The sequence below is a fragment of the Notolepis coatsorum genome, assembly GCF_963971535.1.
Source record: "Notolepis coatsorum genome assembly, chromosome: 6".
Taxonomy (NCBI): Eukaryota; Metazoa; Chordata; class Actinopteri; order Aulopiformes; family Paralepididae; genus Notolepis; species Notolepis coatsorum.
In genome coordinates, this window is record NC_140170.1 from 146,508,104 (window position 1) to 146,525,244 (window position 17,141).

The 17,141-nt window shown below is 43.1% G+C and overlaps 1 protein-coding gene across 1 annotated transcript in view; it reads left to right on the plus strand.

Annotated features, from left to right (window-relative positions):
* The window catches only part of gxylt2 (glucoside xylosyltransferase 2), a 56,599-nt gene that overhangs the window by 6,027 nt on the left and 33,431 nt on the right, over window positions 1-17,141 (plus strand). Inside the window, exon 2 of the mRNA XM_084317180.1 lies at window positions 16,071-16,266. Within this exon, the coding sequence (XP_084173306.1) occupies window positions 16,071-16,266 (196 nt within the window). The remainder of the gene's footprint in view (window positions 1-16,070; window positions 16,267-17,141) is intronic.

Sequence of the window (17,141 nt, forward strand, 5' to 3'; positions counted from 1 at the left end):
CAGTGCACCACAGCAATTAGTATAAAATGAACATAGACATAAAATCAGCACACACATTGACAAAATACAAAAATGGCATACATTACATTTTCAGATATAAGAATAGGTATAAAAGACAAAAGTAGTGCAATGTGAACATGCAGATTTAAGAATAGGCATAAAATAAGTATAGTACAATGCCGTTCGAAGGCATGTGATTGTGAACCCCCCCGGAACAGTTAGTCCCCCGAACACCTCACACATCAATCCCTACCACATCCCCATCCAAGACACACCCCCCGATAAAGCACGCCATGACCGAAGGAAAACGCAAACAGCCTGCACGCTAGGCTTGGGCGCAGGGAGCGAAATTAACTTTTTGACTCACCGGCCAGTGGCGGGTAGATGGGAAGAATCTACCCGCCAAGCATATTTCTTACCTGCCAAATTTTCTTTGATTAAAAAAAATATATATATATTTTATATAATTTTTTTTTTAAATAAAATATATATTATATAATCATACTTGTAGTTGTATTATCTGCGAGACATCGCCACCACGCAATAAGTCAAAATGCTCGCTATCTGCAAACAGCTCCACTGTCTGTGTGTATACTTGAGTAGCCTCCAGCTCCAGCAAGGATTCTCCGGCGCTGCAGCTAGACCCTATATTCAGCTAGACCCTACATTCAGCATGCAAGGATTCTCCGGCGATGCAGCTGGACCCTATTGGTATAATGTTACGGTTCTTTGGTCAAATCACATTCAACATGCCCTCAGCTAGAATACGCATTGAATCAATGTTATAAGACATTGATATCAGGAGCTATCTGTAGCTACTGCTAGCCCGCTAGATAACGTTAAGACAATTTAGTTTACTGGGACATATAGATCTAACGTGAGCTAGCTAACGTGAGCTAGCTAACGAGGGAACGGAGGTATTATGCACTCGAGTCGACTATTGCTGGAGCATTTGTTGATATCAGCAGCTAGCCAGCTAGATACCGTTATATATATATATATATTAAACTAAAAGTGAATAGTTGACTGGGTCATTGTTTAAACAGTAACGGTAGCTCATGGAGGTCCGCTCTTCTAGACTAGAGCAGACTGCCTCTGTGTTGATATGAGCAGAAGCCTTTAGCCAATAGTATCCCGCTGCAGGGATGGGCGGATATGACTCGTTGCCAAAATAAGAGTATCATACGAACCGAATGTTGCTTGTAGGAGCCATTCTTGAGTTATTTAATCTTTGAGTTTGTATCATGCAATTATTTGAATTATGAAAATGCTTTATGGATTACGAAATATGAAAACGAAAACTGATAATTTGATTGACAAGTCATGATATTATTTACACTGATTATCTTATTGTAACAATTCTTATGATTTGAAACTATGTGCACTTTCCCTTTAAAGAGACCTACCTGAGCTATCCACCTGTGTAGTCTACCTTGATAAGGGGTGGTGGCTTGCGTGGGAGACGTGGACCGGGAAAGCAAACTGTTTTTGTACCGCACTGCACGCAACGCACGCATGTATTAGATATACGAGTTTTGTTTGTTTTGCTTATTAGAAATAAATGATTGATTCATTGTGACAGCCAAAGGATGGATCAGAATCTTTATTATGTGCGCGTAGACTAAAGCTATCCCCGGAGTGGAAGTGGCAAATACGAAAGACAAAATTGTTTGTAAATAGCCACTATATTGCTAACTGCCGGAGCCATCGATATTATGACTGGAGATGCGCTTGGGGCGGAAATGAGACCCGCACAGATTTTCAAAATAAGAGTATCGTTATGAACTTGATTGATTGATTACACGCCACACGGCGGGCAGACCTCTCAGTGGGAGGCGCCAAACGTAAAAACTGAGCGCCAATGGCGGGCGGCGGGCTCTAAATTTGGTCCCTGTACTTAGGCCTTGTCCACACGTACGCAGGTATATTTGAAACTGGCTTGGCCTTTCGTTCGCACGAAAATTGTGTTGTAACTTGTGTGTAAAAATACACAGTCTATTCGTGTGGACGGGTGCTGAAAACGCTGACATCATGACTAATGCCACATATATTTTTTTAATCTAGTATTTATTCTGAAATCGGGACCATGGGGAGCTCCCTGCAGCCTCATTTCATGGGACCATTTTTGCGTTTTTGCGTTGTTGTGTGGACTGAGAGATGTGTTTTTGCATTGTTGTGGGGACTAAGAGATGCGTTTCTTGCGTTGTGGGGAGTGGACTGAAAGATGTGTTTTTGTGTTGTTGTTGGGACTAAAGGCCTCTACATGCTACAGCAACTTCAAAGCAACTGCACCACAACATCGACAAAGCAACGGTGTTGTAGACACTCTGCATTTATGCTTCTGCAACATCGACGCGCAAAGTTAGTTTAACTAAAGTTAGTTTAGGTTCGTGTTAACGTTAGATAATGTACAAAATAAACGTATTTCCGGTGCTTTTAGACGTCGCTCTTTTATTTTGAAATCCCCCGACCGGAAGTATTTGTGATGTATTCTGCTTGTGTAACTTTAGGTTAGTTTTAACGTTAGCTGGCAGCTACAGGCACTCGAGGTCGAGGAAGAGCTGCTGAATTTAATCGGCAGGAGGAGAGAGAGCTCGTCAAAGCTGGATATATCCCTGTGGCTGTGGTTGTAGGCACGAAAATGCAGCTCGAACTACCTGTTATATTAAATTAATTGATTGCTGTTTAACAACTTGTCCATGTCCAGTCCTTTCGAACTGCCCCACCGTCCGTTCATTGTAAACAATGATGCATGTAATTATATTAACGTTACTGTGTGTTGTTGTAGCTATGTTAATAAATTCTGAATGGCATTAACATTAGTTGGGTATGATAGAGCATTGAATAGCATCAAGTTCAACGCTAGCTGGCTGGCTACAACAATGGCGGATGGTATTCCTCGCTGCGGGACCAATATTATTATATGACAGCCCCGCCCCCATTCACTACCAACCAATCACTGCTACGCAATATCAACGCAACGGTTGTTTAGATTAGATTTGGGTGAAAGGTACGCAACGTCCTCGCAACACAGTCTACAAGACCCTCTAAAACAAGCGCGTTGAAATCGCGCTGATGTGTTGAAGTTGCTTTGAAGTTGCTGTAGCATGTAGAGGCCTTAAGAGATGCGTTTTTTGCATTGTGTGGACAGATTTTCTAAAACGCCGCTGGTGTGGATGGAAAACCCTGTTTTCCAAAATACCCATGTACAGTACGTGTGGACCAGGTCTTAGTAGCAGTGGACAGGCTTCCTGTTGCATACCTTTTAGGATCATATCATTTCCTGTTCACACGTGACCCTGTTTCCTGTCGACAAAAATGGAGAGACGAGCTCCAGCTGTCTCCAGTCATGATAGTGTAGGTCAGCGGTTCTCAACCTCGGGTTCTTGATGAATTTCCAGGGGGTCCTGAGAAAAACAGGGAATAGTTTAACCTCATTATTATTTCATCCACTAGAAGTTTAGCTCCATGAGACCATGCACACGTTGTGTAAAGTGACTATTCTGATCAAGTTTCTCTCTCTCTATTAGGGATACCCCGATCACGTTTTTTGCCAGTGATACCGATCACCAATCGTCTATGAGCCATATCGACCGATACCGATAGTTTTTGGTTTTATATATATCTTTTTTAAATATATAATAAATAAAAAAAATATTTCTATAAAATATATATAATTATACTTGTAGTTGTATTATCTGCGAGACATCGCCACCACGCAACAAGTCAAAATGCTCGCTATCTGCAAACAGCTCCACTGTCTGTGTGTATACTCTGCTTTGGTCGGTCAAATCACATTCAGCATTGCCATCTTCGCAGTGTTGTTATGAAGCATGATAGCTAATTAGCCAATGTTCAGCTGCAAAAATGAATAATGTCAATTATGTTATAAGACATTGATATCAGGAGCTATCTGTAGCTACTGCTAGCCGGCTAGACGTTACACAATGCATCATGTATTAAAATAAAGTGAACTATTTAGTTTACTGGGTCATTTCGTTAAAACAGTGAGCTAACGTTAGCTACCTAGCTAACGGAGGTTTCATGCTGGCCGATCGATTGGCACGGGGCATCCCTATCATTCTTAACACTTTCAGTGCCCATCACGTCATAACACGTTTTATCAGCCCAATGCCTGAATGCCCACGACGTTTATTAGCGTTTTATTTTTTTATTAGCGATCTGAATTCATATTTCATCAACCGAGTCTCCCGTTGGTATGCAGCCCCGGTAGGAGCTCAGATGTGAAAAAACCGCCCCCTATCGTCTCCCAGATGGTAATGCACCCTTTTGGAATGGACTTAATGAAAATGGATGAGAAAAGAAAAATCCGGAATCCACATTTTACTTCTCAGGCATGTAACCCGAGCCGATCGGATTCATTGTGGACCCTCAGAACAGCGTGGAATACATATGTACAGTATGTAGCGTTGGATCAATAAAAACGATAGATATTTGGAATGACTATCAGGAATTGGAATAATCTTTTTGGATAACATCTGATCTCAGTTAAGGAATCTATTTTATCAGTCTTAGGATAATCAGACCTGTTTTCACGGAGATATAAGCTTCTCCCCTATATGTGTGTGTGGCTGTGTGCGCGATCGCTTATGAGGAACTCAGATAATACATTTTCAGCTCGCAGCCCCAGCGTGCATACGTACACATATACTATCGATAATCTAGCGTTTATTTGAAAACGATTCATAAATAGGCCGAAAAATTACAAAGTTTTTGTGTATTCTAGAATATTCCAGTAAACGTCTTTTATCATGGAATCTTTTTATTTTCCTTGAAAACGAGGACTTTTCAAAATGCTATAAAATGAAAATGAACCGATAAAAAAACAATCCGCTTCGACAATGTTGACTGGAAAACGAGTCATTGATAAGCGACAGGCAGATTAGACACATAGCCATAATTTAAAACATAGATTAGGCGTTATTAACGCTAACATTGAAGTGGATGGTGGGCATTCAAGCACTAAATCGTGCGCCCCCTGCTGGCACTGAAAGTGTTAAACTGAAATGCGCATTTGTTGATATCAGGAGCTATCAGTAGCTAGCCAGTTAGACAATGCATCATGTATTAAACTAAAGTGAATAGTTGACTGTGTAGTTTTGTTTAAACAGTAACGTTAGCTAGGTAGCTAACGTTAGCTCACGTAGGTCTCACGGAGGATGGAGCCTCTGTTGACATGAGTCTGGGAGGGGGAGGAGGAGGAGGAGGGGCAGTGCGCTGCAGCAGGCACACAGCTGCCTCAGAGAGAAGTCAGCGAGTGAGATCTCCGCTGAGAATTGGATCATGTATTTCGATCGGTTTTCACGGTCAGCGAAAATAAAGCATTATCGGAATTCACCGATCTCATATTTATACTGAATATCGGCCGATACCGATCGCTGGCCGATTGATCGGGGCATCCCTACTCTCTATTATTATCTTCTGGACATAATCAATATCCAACAACCCAAACCTTATCAAATGGATGGCCTAGTGTGTAACGGTGTGGGGGTCCTTGACATTACTATTGCAAAATACTGCAGGAATTGAAATCCACTTCATCACCTCGCCGAAACAAATAGTCTACACCAAATAGGTTTTATTTGCATTTTACATGCACATCCATCACTTAGTTTATCAAAGGTCAACAACACCACCCACAAGTCTTTACCATCTTTCCCAATTCACTGTCTATGGAGCAGCTTCAGACTGTATACCAGACTGTATACCTGATGACATCACAAATATATTTGGACTGTCTCAGTAGTCCATAGGGTTATGAATTGTTAAATTGGGCGTATTTCCCCTTAATTTCAGCATGTTTTTCCTTGAAAACCACAAAAGCTGCCTCTCTGCCTTGACTATTGCATCAAAATTAATAGAGGCTGTTTAGTTTAAGTTTAGTGTTAATGTTAACTATCCACTTTAAACGAATACCTCGCTCTATAATCTCAAGTGCAGTTTACCTCCAGGGAAATAAGGTGCTCTGTTGCAGTGGCATTATGACTACAGTAGCTATAAAATTTAGTGATGCACCGATGTGAAAATTGTGGCCGATACCGATATTAATATTGCTGTTCTGGCCGATACCGATATTTACCGATGTCTATCTCTGTATAGAAAACACTTTTGTAACTTATTTTCAGAAATGACTGATATTTTGAAACTATTTAAGGCCAAAACATGTAAAAAGAAAAAAAAAGATAAAAAAAAAAAAAGAATTAAAAAAAATGTAATATCGGCCCAATCTTGATATCGGACCGATACAGATGTGTAAAAAAACGGCCATATCGGCCGATATTTTATCGGCGGCCGATATATCGTGCATCACTAATAAAATTGTCATCTTGCTTGACTAAAGACTGCTCTGCCTGCGGTGCTTTGGAAATGCGCCTCCTTGCTTGCCTGGTCTGATTGGAGAGACTGCTTTTGTGGGTCATGTAAGAGGCAGAGGTAGTAGGCTTACTCACTTCTAACGTCGGAAAGGCTGATGAGACAGCTTGCTTGCGATAATGGAGACTGGCAGTGTCTGTGTGTGGGGGATCATTAAACAGAACTGGGTTTGAAAGATAAAGCTGAGTGCCGTCAGAAACTGGTAGAAAAAGGCAATAGTTCTTTCACATTACATTGCTATTATATAACTGGTACACACGGCTGTTGGTTGTAGTAACATTTCCAGACGGTGGCAAGGTACATTTTATGTAATCTGTATATTTATTTTATATATTTTGAATAAAAATGTACTTGATCATTATCATATAACTTCTAAATAGATAAAGTATGATGTGATACAGCCAAATAAATAAGTAAAATAAGATATTTCTTTAAAGTTTATCACTGGACTGAGTCGGGGAGGCTCTGAGGGAAAGTCCTCGGGAACCACTGCACTACCTAACGACCCGGCTAAAGCCTCCAGGAACTTTCACAAACGGAGCCAAAAGAACCACACACACACCTAGCCCAATTTTGGTTTTAGCCATTCAGCTAGATGTCAGCTAGACAAATTGCATTGCTACTCACATACAGTAATAATCTATCTTGGGTTGCCCTACTTTCTGGATCACAGGTCCTTGGATAATTTGTTCATCTTATTCTCCTGTAGCACCGCATGTCCAGCTGTTCCAGCCAAGTTAATAAAACAGCACTGGCTGCAAATCCGAAATGGCACAAGGAAAGAAACTGTTACAGGAGCAGGAAGTATTATGTTTTCAGAAATACTGGGCAATCAACCTTTTCCCCTGACAAGCTAAATCATAGGCCTATTCGTCATATGACTTGGCCTTTCTTTCTCTCCTGTATTTTCCAAATATGCCAATGCACAAATCTTGATTTAATCCCAATGGATCATTGAGAGCAAGCTCTCATTTATTTCAAATATAGATGAGTTGTCCAGCTGTACCTAAAAGCGCCAATATTGGTACACATGTACGGTTTGATGTGAACATCGTCGGTATTGGAATACGTCGTGAAAGCGCAGTACACAGTGGCCATGGCGAACATTTTTCTTTTCAGCCAAAGCAAATTCTCAGCATTCTCAGGTGCTCCTCCGTATCTGCAGAACTGATAGGATTGCAAAAACATGTGCCATTGTCTGCATCCATGTTTTCAAGGTTATGGAATGCAAACGTTTTTAAAGCGCAGAGAACATATTTGCCATTTTACTATTAAAGACAATCAAGCCAAGAAATGCAGCTTCCCCTCACAGTGCAAGGGGCTTTTATTATAAAACCAGGAACAGGTTGTTGATAATGAATCGTTTTTGTACTCGAGAAAGTTATTCTACACGGTCTCCTCAGTGCTGTTCACTTAAGTGATGCTTTTATGCACTCGCAGTGCCCTCAACATCTTTTCTCACAGCCAAAAGCTCAAGTGATGACTGATATGCTAGGGGGGGGGGGGGGTAATCGCATCCCGTTTAGTTCAGCAGATATGGAGCGAAAACCCATTTGTTGGGAATGGAGGAGAGAGGAATGGCTGCCACGGCTGCCGGGTACCGTTTCTGCAACGACTCCAATTTGGAAAATGTGCAGGGCATCAAGTTGTACATGTGTATCAATGTGAGTGCTTTTAGGTAACTCTGAATGATATGGTCCTTTTTCGCCTGGACTATGCCAGGGGTGGGCTTTCTTTTATGTCAGTCGGAGGATTATCAGGAGAGCTCTGATTGGCTACACTGAAGAAAACAGAAGGGGGAAAAAATACAAAAAAATAACGTTGTTTAATGTTTATCTCAAAGTGGTAGAGCACAGTAGTAACTAGGGCTGCCTGTACCGAATGTAATTTTTTTTACATTCGAAGCTTCGATTGAAGTATTCTTTACTTCAATTTTTTTTTGAATAAAGTGATTAATCTGATTAAATTAGTTTTTCTTTTATTAAATCAACTTTCTTTAATGAATATAACTCATCAGTTTCATCAACATAAATAATCCAATCTAATCTTTAACTGCAACTGTGAAGAAAACCCCCATTGGTTTAAACAGATTGAATAGACAAAAAAAATAATGACAAATTTGAATGTTGATTTAGAATTTGAATGTCAACATTATGATCGACGCTTTGAAGCATTCGGTACAGCCCTAGTAGTAACACAGGTTTTAATTCCCACCAGTGCCACCCAGAAGGATTTGGATAAAAGAGCCTACGAAAAGATAGTACTCCCTGTTGACTTACTGAAGGCATAGAAATCGGTGGATTTAAAAAAGGGTATAGTCTTACTGTATTTTATTCTAGTTTACTGAATTCTCAGAATGTGCTTGTTATTCCTCCTCCCCTCGTGGCTTAAAGGGGATGTCTGGAGGGCTTTGTAGTCACAGAGTACTCTTATACACACTCCCTCTAAACCAGTAATGAACCCAATCCTTTTGTACCCTATCCGAGCGTTGTGATTGTTTCCAGATGTGTGCAATACCACTGTAACACAATGTACCTCATCTCTGTACAGAATGTGCTTTTATCCAAAGAGGAATCGGCCTGGTGTCGTTTTTGACACACACAAAAAGAAATTCAAGGACACACATAGTTGCTGTTGCCAGGCGGAAATCTTGTATCCAAAAGGATGAACTTGAAAGGGATTAAGATCCCCCGTTTCAGATGCAGTTCAGTTTCATCCATGTAGTGTTGAAGTTATACATGGGGGTTTCGATCATGAAACTCTCACAACATAGAGAACCATATCAACTTTGAATTCCAGTAAAACATGAAAATTCCCAAAATGTATGCAAGGTTTTTCATCCAACACCTGTGATATCATATTTCACAATTCCAAGTGCAACTGCAATTGCCAGGCAGGAACGTGGAGGCAGGTACAGGAACAGTAGATCAGGAATTAGCTAAACTGGCAGGCTATAAACTACTAATAGTAGCAGCTACTAATGATGATCCTGCAACCGCTGACACAAGGTGGAGAGACAGTAGGGGGAGGGGGGGGGGGGGGGGTAGTCAGTAGGGATGCCCCCCCGAAACCCGGTTCTAAACGGGAACCAGTACTAAATTAGAAAAAAAACTGAGTATTGATAAGCTCCGACGTTTTCGGTTCTGCTATTGATACTCGAGACATTATGGAGTTTTTTTTTTTTTTTTTTGAGGAATTTAAATGTTGCAAACTATCTCTCCTCTCTCTCTCTGCAGGAGAAGCGGGGCTGTTAGTTTACACACACTCGCGAGCGACACTCACACAAATGCACATACGGGTACTTGGCTCCGTGCTGAAGCGTGCAGCACACAGACTGAGCTCTGCCCTCATCATGGCGGAGAGAACAAAACGAAAGTCTGGGTACACTTTACGAAAGTCGATGCCGACAACGCACGTTGCCACAAGTGCAATAAAACATTTGCAAGTAAGGTTGGCAATACAAGCAATTTGTCAAAACATCTGTTGTCAAAACATAACATTAGTCTGCAGAAATGCGCCGTTTTCGACTGCTTTGCTCGCAGTGTTCCATCTCCATCCACGTCCACTGCAGGTAAGCCAAGATACGGAGTTAGCTAGGCTAATAACGAATTATTACGAATAGGCTAATGAATCAAATATAATTGCTTAGCTAATTGTTTAGCTACAAATATATTTGAAAGATGACAACTTTTTATAGATCGTCATCAGGCTGAGGCTGCAGCCACCATGTCCCAGCCCACCCCTCCTCCCTCTACCACCACCGGTCTGTGGTCCAGTTTCTGTGGTCCAGTTGATACGAGGGTTGTGTTTCTCCAACCAGGGCAGACCCAGGACGATGGCAGTCAACGGGGCATCCATAAGATAAAACTGGATGTTCTTGTGATGATTACCATAGACATTGGGTTAAGTGGAACAGTGAGATGATTGACAGAACTGATGATTCTTCAATCCAGCCAGAACTCCATGGGCAAGGTGGTAATGCCCCGCTGACGCACCAGGGCCGAATTGATGACCTGTCGTCAGTACAGGAGTCCAGAAAGGCCTGCAGAGGATGAGTCTAAAGTCTTTCCAGATGACAGTAACAGGGAAGCAGAACCGAGGGTAGGCAGACTGGATACTGGATCGACTCACTAGTATACCTCCTCCTACTAGTGAGCCTCTTCTCTTTAACAGGCAGGCAGGAATGCTGTGACCTGGCCACAATAAAGTCGGCGTCTTTGGGTAATTCTCTGCTTGGGTTCAGCAGGAGGCAGCCTGTGTCCTGCCCAACTGTATAGGCTCCTCCGGCGATGAGAGCTCGGGCCCCCACAGCTGTTGCGAGGGCAGCTGAATGCGGCATAACAAGATTCAAGAGATTTATTCGTCACATACTGTACATACACAAGACATGTAGTGAAATAAAGGTGGCCATGCCTGCCTTGATTGTGCAAAAAATACAAATAATAATAGAATAAAATAGAATAGATAATAAAATAGACATGATAAAAAGTACTAAGATACAATACAATGCTAAGCTTACGAATTAAAGGTAATGAGTCCTATATACACTACTATACAATATACTATACAATATACAGTTATACTATATATAAGTATACTAACTAGGGGTGGGAAATTGGGAATCGCCAGAGACCTCACGATACGATACTATCGTGATACTTGCGTCACGATACGATAGTATCGTGATACTAAATATATCGCGATACGCTGAGTATTGCGACTTTTTTTTTTATTATTTATTTTTAATACAATTTTATTTATTACCTTTTTTCAACTGCAAAGTAAAACTTTGTCAACATGCTTTATCTTATAAAATAAAGTTCAGTCTGTTCATCTCACTTCAATAATTTTTATTGCAGAACATGGTATTTTCTCAAGCAGACAGATGTAAACACTGTAATCTGTGTTGCATGTACCTGACAAACTGAACTGTTTGTATTACAGTCATATTCCAACTTAACTGAATGCACATGTGTGTGTGTGTGGACTACTGTCAGTTTGAGGTGGTTGGTCGTCATCCAGGCGGAGATGTCGGACAGACGGGCAGAGATCCGCTCAGAGACGTGGATATCTGAGGGAGGGAAGGAGAGGAAGAGTTGAGTATCATCGGCATAACAATGATACGAGAAGGCATGAGATGTGATAATGTTAACCAGTGATTTAGTGTAGAGGTAGAAGAGAAGGGGTCTTAGGACCGAGCCCTGGGGGACACCCGTCCGCAGGGGGCGAGTGGCCGACAGGGTCCCTCTCCATGACACTTGGTAGGAGCGGTCATTGAGGTATGATGTCAGCCATGTCAGCGCAGAGCCAGCCACTCCCATTCCTGCAAGGGCCGCGAGGAGGATCTGATGGTTGACTGTGTCGAAGGCTGCAGATAGATCTAGGAGAATCAAGACAGAGGAGAGGCCTTTTGCTAAGTGAAGTGCCTCTGTGACCGCAATGAGGGACGTTTCTGTGGAGTGGCCAGTCCGGAAGCCTGACTGATTAGGGTCTAGGAGGTCATTCTGTAAGAGATAAGCAGTAAGTTGGTTGGATACAGCACGTTCAAGTGTTTTAGAAAGGAAGGAGAGAAGAGAGACAGGACGATAGTTGCCTATGACGGTGGGGTTCAGGGTTGGTTTTTTTATGAGCGGTGTGACTCTGGCTTGTTTTAGGGAGGTGGGGACCACCCCCGAGTTGAGGGAGGAGTTGATGGTTGCAGTTAGGAATGGGAGGATGAAAGATGACAGAGTGAAGGATAGTGTTCACCCCTATAAACGCTCTCCTCACGCTGTGCTCCGTCACAGAGAGTCTGTGTTCCTCCCCAGTGGAGGAACTCCTCCGTCCGTCCGTCGCGGTAGCTGGCGCGTCAGTGACGCCGCTAGCCGATGAGCTAACGTCGCCACTGCCCGACCCAACCTGCACGTTACCAGCAGGAACCCGGAAGAAGGCATGACGTTGACGCAGAGCCCCTCCCCATACAACGCTCATGGAGACGGCTGTCGATGTGAATGGCAAGACCAATAAGGTCATTAAGTTCGTCTGGCAAGTCTTTGATATCGGTCAGGCCGCGTTGGAAGACACCGAACAGGAACTCTTGATTCCGGCCGTGAGGGTGCGGAACTCAATGGCCCTGGCATGCTACGATGACCCTGGCGAAGATTCAAGAGCCTTATTGATGCCTCTTTCTCTGAGACGGTGTGATCAAAAACTTGTCATTTTTGGAAACAAACGAGGGGTAACTGGAAAAGACCGTAGGCTTCTTCCTGCTCCCACACCGCTATTGTCCAGGCTAGGGCCTTACCAGAAGGCAGGGTGATGAGGTAAACGATACGGGAGTGATCAGAGTAAAACATGGATGGCTGCAGTTCAAACTTCAGGGAGTACTGAGTGAGGACAGCTACTATGAGCGGTACATGGTACCGCTCGGGTGGAGGTAAGCGTGGATACTGATTGAGATGGAGGGTGAGTAGCTGGTGCTCAGCTCTCGTGACGCTCGGCATGGTAGCTTGGGCCTGCGTGGCTGCGTGCAGCTGCCGAATCATGTCCACTGTGTCAGACAAACAGGCAGGATGCAGATGATGAAGAAACCAAACTATGGGAGCAACAGCTTCATCCATCAGGCTGTCAGGATGCTGAACTCTCTCCCTCCCTGCCCCCAAAAAGTCAGGACTGTAATGCACCGAGCACTTTGGAAATAAATAACCAAACCACTCCCCCCTCTACTCCAAAAAGGTCTGGACTAATATTCACTAAGCACTTTTGCACAAATACTTTATATTTTATGGAATATGCTGCTAAATGTTTCATCCTGTGAATACTTTCTATTGCATGTTTTTCTTAATTGTAGTCGTTTTTTTTATATATATATTTTGTGTACACTGTAGGTCTTTAGAGAAAGAAATCTCGATCCTCTATATGTCCTGTACATAGTATTGACTGTGTATTTTATTATAAGAAACAGGCAGGCAGCTACAGGAACAATAGAGGAGGTATTAACTAGCTAAACAGGCAGACTATAAACTACTAAGAGTAGCGACAGGTAGAGACTACTGACTGAGGGGGACAGACATAAATACACAGGGAGTTGATAGCTGATGGGCTACAGCTGGTGACAGAGATTTGACTGTACGTGAGGGAATGCTAGGGACATCTGCAGGGGAAAAACAAGGAGAGAGACAATAGGGGGACACGGGGGCGTCACGGCCGCAACCTAATCACACATCTGGGACATCCTTCAGGCTCACCAAGCTACGATGCATAAAAGCATATCATTGCAACGCCGTGGGTTCAAATCCAGCCCTTGTTGCAATGCCCCATGCTTCCTGTTACTTTTCAATGTGATACTATTCAATGTATACAGTGTGGTACTATAATATCTAATAAAGCAGAAAAAATTGCCTATATTGGGTGCTCCAGTAGCACACCATGTTACCGCGCTCGCGCGGGACTCCGTGCTGCGTCACGGATCTGGTTGACTCCGAGTTCGATTCCCGGACTCGCCGTCATTTGCCGAATGTCTCCCCCTGCTCTCTCTCCCGTTTCACCCTGCAACTGTCGGTCATGCTTGACCAGGAAAGCGATAAACGCTAAAAAAAAAAGTAAAAAAAAAAAGAAAAATTGCCTATATCTTTAAAAAGAAAACCCAATCGCACATTCATAGGTCAATATACCTGTGGGTTCATCCACCACCTTGAAGGACTGTCGAGTCTTTAAAGCATAGAGGACAGATTTCTTGGGGGGCTTCTCATTCATCCTAATCTGTGGTACATGATTGTCCGTCAGCCATGCAGAAAACGAAGTGTCACGCTTGGCGACCACCCTGTAACACACCTGTCAGATTTACCTCCTCTACCTTCCCAGTGATTCTACAGTAGTAGACTCTTTGCCTCAAAGGAAATCCCTCTCTTTCTGGCACACTCTGGCAAAATAGTTTCCTTTGGGGTAGTGTTCAGACGGTGGATACAAAAGACCCTGTTGTTCTTGGTTTGACAATAAGGTAACAGTATTCTCTCCCTACGCCTGTGCCAACATTGACATGTTCACGTGTCATTAAAACCAGACCCGCTGTGAAGTAGAGGATGTGCTAATCAAAATGGCCCTGGCTTTTAGACTACCTACCAACCTACGGTAAAAAGTTTCCCTTTTCATAATGTAAGATATTCTGTGGTGCCAGGTCGATTTGAATTCAACAGCAGTCCTGCCTCTGCAGAGAGAGACATTTTTTTCCTCTTACATCAGATAAAGAAACTCCTCGTCTTTGAGCATGGGAGAACAAAGCCTGTGGGGGAACATGTAGAACTACAGTATATAGAGGAGATGTGGAGAGACAGGGGGGGGGGGGGGGGGGATACAGACAGCCAGAGATGTCTGAGGAGGGCTTGGATGTGCACCTTGGCTAGCTGTCAGGGGGAGAAGAGAGGGAATGATGAAGTGCTGTAGCAGGAATGTGTCTGCAGCCAGCAGAAAGCACTGTGTAGAAACGCTGCATCTGGAACCACACAGAAAAAGTCCAATTTCAATTACATCTAGAGAGAGATAGTGATTTCATGAACAAAAAAACCATAATAATAGATAGTTTATTTGCCCATTGTTGATGACTAATCCCTCCTGCACTCATGAAAAATGCCATGAGCTTTGATCCAAAGCGCTTTACAACTTATGCCTCACATTAAGGTTAAGGGTCTTGCTCAAGGACACTTCGACATGCTGCTGGGAGGAGCCAAAATCGAACTCGGAACCTTCCGATTACCAGACGACTGCTCTACCTCCACTGTCGACCCCATGTTCAGTTGTTATGCTATACGTAGTTGGAACAGACTTCCAGAAGATCTCAGATTTGCCCCAACTCTGACGAGCTAAAAACCCTTCTGTTCACCACTGCCTCTAATTAAATTATATTAAATTGCACTTCGACTTTCATTTATTATTATTTGTTTATCTTTTTTATGGTCTTTATGGTCTCCCTGAATTTCTTTTCATCTGTTTCATTCCTTATGCAAAGCACTGTGAATGGCCTCAGTGTATATGAAATGTGTTGTATAAATAAACTTGCCTTGCCTCATGTTTCCACGTCTTAAAGGACCAATCTGTAATCCTCACGTAAACACACGGGTAGCCCTGTGCATCTTGAGACCTGTAAGAAGACCCTTTCCTCATGAAAACAGTCCTATTTGGAAGCTAAAGAGCGTGTGGGGGAGTTTTTCTTTCTAGCCCTAGCACCAAACATTAGGCTACAAAATAATAGGAATAGAGAATGTGCATTATGTAGTTGGTTGACTGAGCTCTTGACACAAGGACTAACACTAGCCAATAGGTAATCGTGAGTCTTTAATTGTATTTGCTGTATTTTTATTAGCATGGAAGTGCAAAAGTATGTGCTTGGCTTCCAGGCTAGTATTTTGTGTCTGTAAAAAAGTTTGTTTACATTAGCAATCTTTGTAAAACACTGGAATGGGATTAAGAATGTTCAGGGGAAAGAATATATTTGTCAGACTCTTCAAGAATTAATGTAAATATATCCCATATGTACTGTATGCATATGGCCAAAACGAATTCCAGATTGGGGCTTTAATGCCTTTCCGTCGATGTGTCCATGAAGCAGCGCTACAACGTGGCTTTCTCCTCTGAAACGGTCTCCCAAATGTGCTTTATACTGAGATTTGTTCATCTCTGTGTGTGTTCCTCTTTAATCACAGACCCAGGGCCGACGCGGGGCGACCGGTGTCCAAACGCGTCCGCGTGGAGGAGTACATGCACCTGGCTGTGGTGGCCTGTGGGAACAGACTGGACGAGACCCTCACCATGCTCAAGTCGGCGCTCCTGTTCAGCATCAAGAAGATCAAGTTTCACATATTTGCTGAGGACCCCCTGTCTCCGCAGTTTGAAAAAGGGGTAAGTGCCTCTGCAGGCATCCGGTTCCACAACACTTGACTAATTGCACAATATATGGCTATTTCTTTTTACTTTTATTAGAGGTAAATCCAAAGGCCAAAGGAGTAATGGCGCTCCCGGAGCATCAGTGGATGGAACGTTTCATGATCATTCTGTATTAGACAAGACTTAGATCAGAGCTTATTTTTGACTCCTCCCTGTCAAGACTCCCTCTCTCACATCTTACAGGCATTTGAACCTTTTATCTCAAGGTGAGCACATAGATCACCCAGACATTCTGCTTTACTCTGCGTTACCAGGCATCACTTCAAAGTCACCGTTGCAGATGTGATGCAAAGCCTTCAGCCTTGCGTGCCTTTGATTTATTCCACTGATATCGTAATGGCTCACAGCTACAGGACCCAATATGTGCTGCTACTTAACGATCCGGGGAACCGTAACTAATATAAATTTTTGCCCACCGGCTACAGCCATGGAGACAAATGTTTCCCAGAACCCGAGGAGACCTGGCACAGCGTTGCTCTATTAACACCAATATATTAAGTGTCGGTTCAATTAACGGCAACGCGAAGCGTTAAATCCAAAACCCTAAATCGCTATGCTTGCATCCTCTCTCACCATAATGTGTGTGGGAATCTGCCCAGACGTAGATAAAGCCCTCGTGGTATGCAGGAACTTGTGTTCGTTAGGCCTAAACTAACCGCACATGTGCCGAGGCCAGAACCTCCTGTCCAGCTGCAGTAGTTGGGAGTGTTGGAGGAGGGGCTGTGTGGAGATGGGCTGCGTTAGCCGCAATCTGGCTCTCTTTGATCTCTCCTCCTTGTCAGCACAAACCCTGCCAGTTCCTTATGCTGCCCTCTCACTCTCTCGAGCCA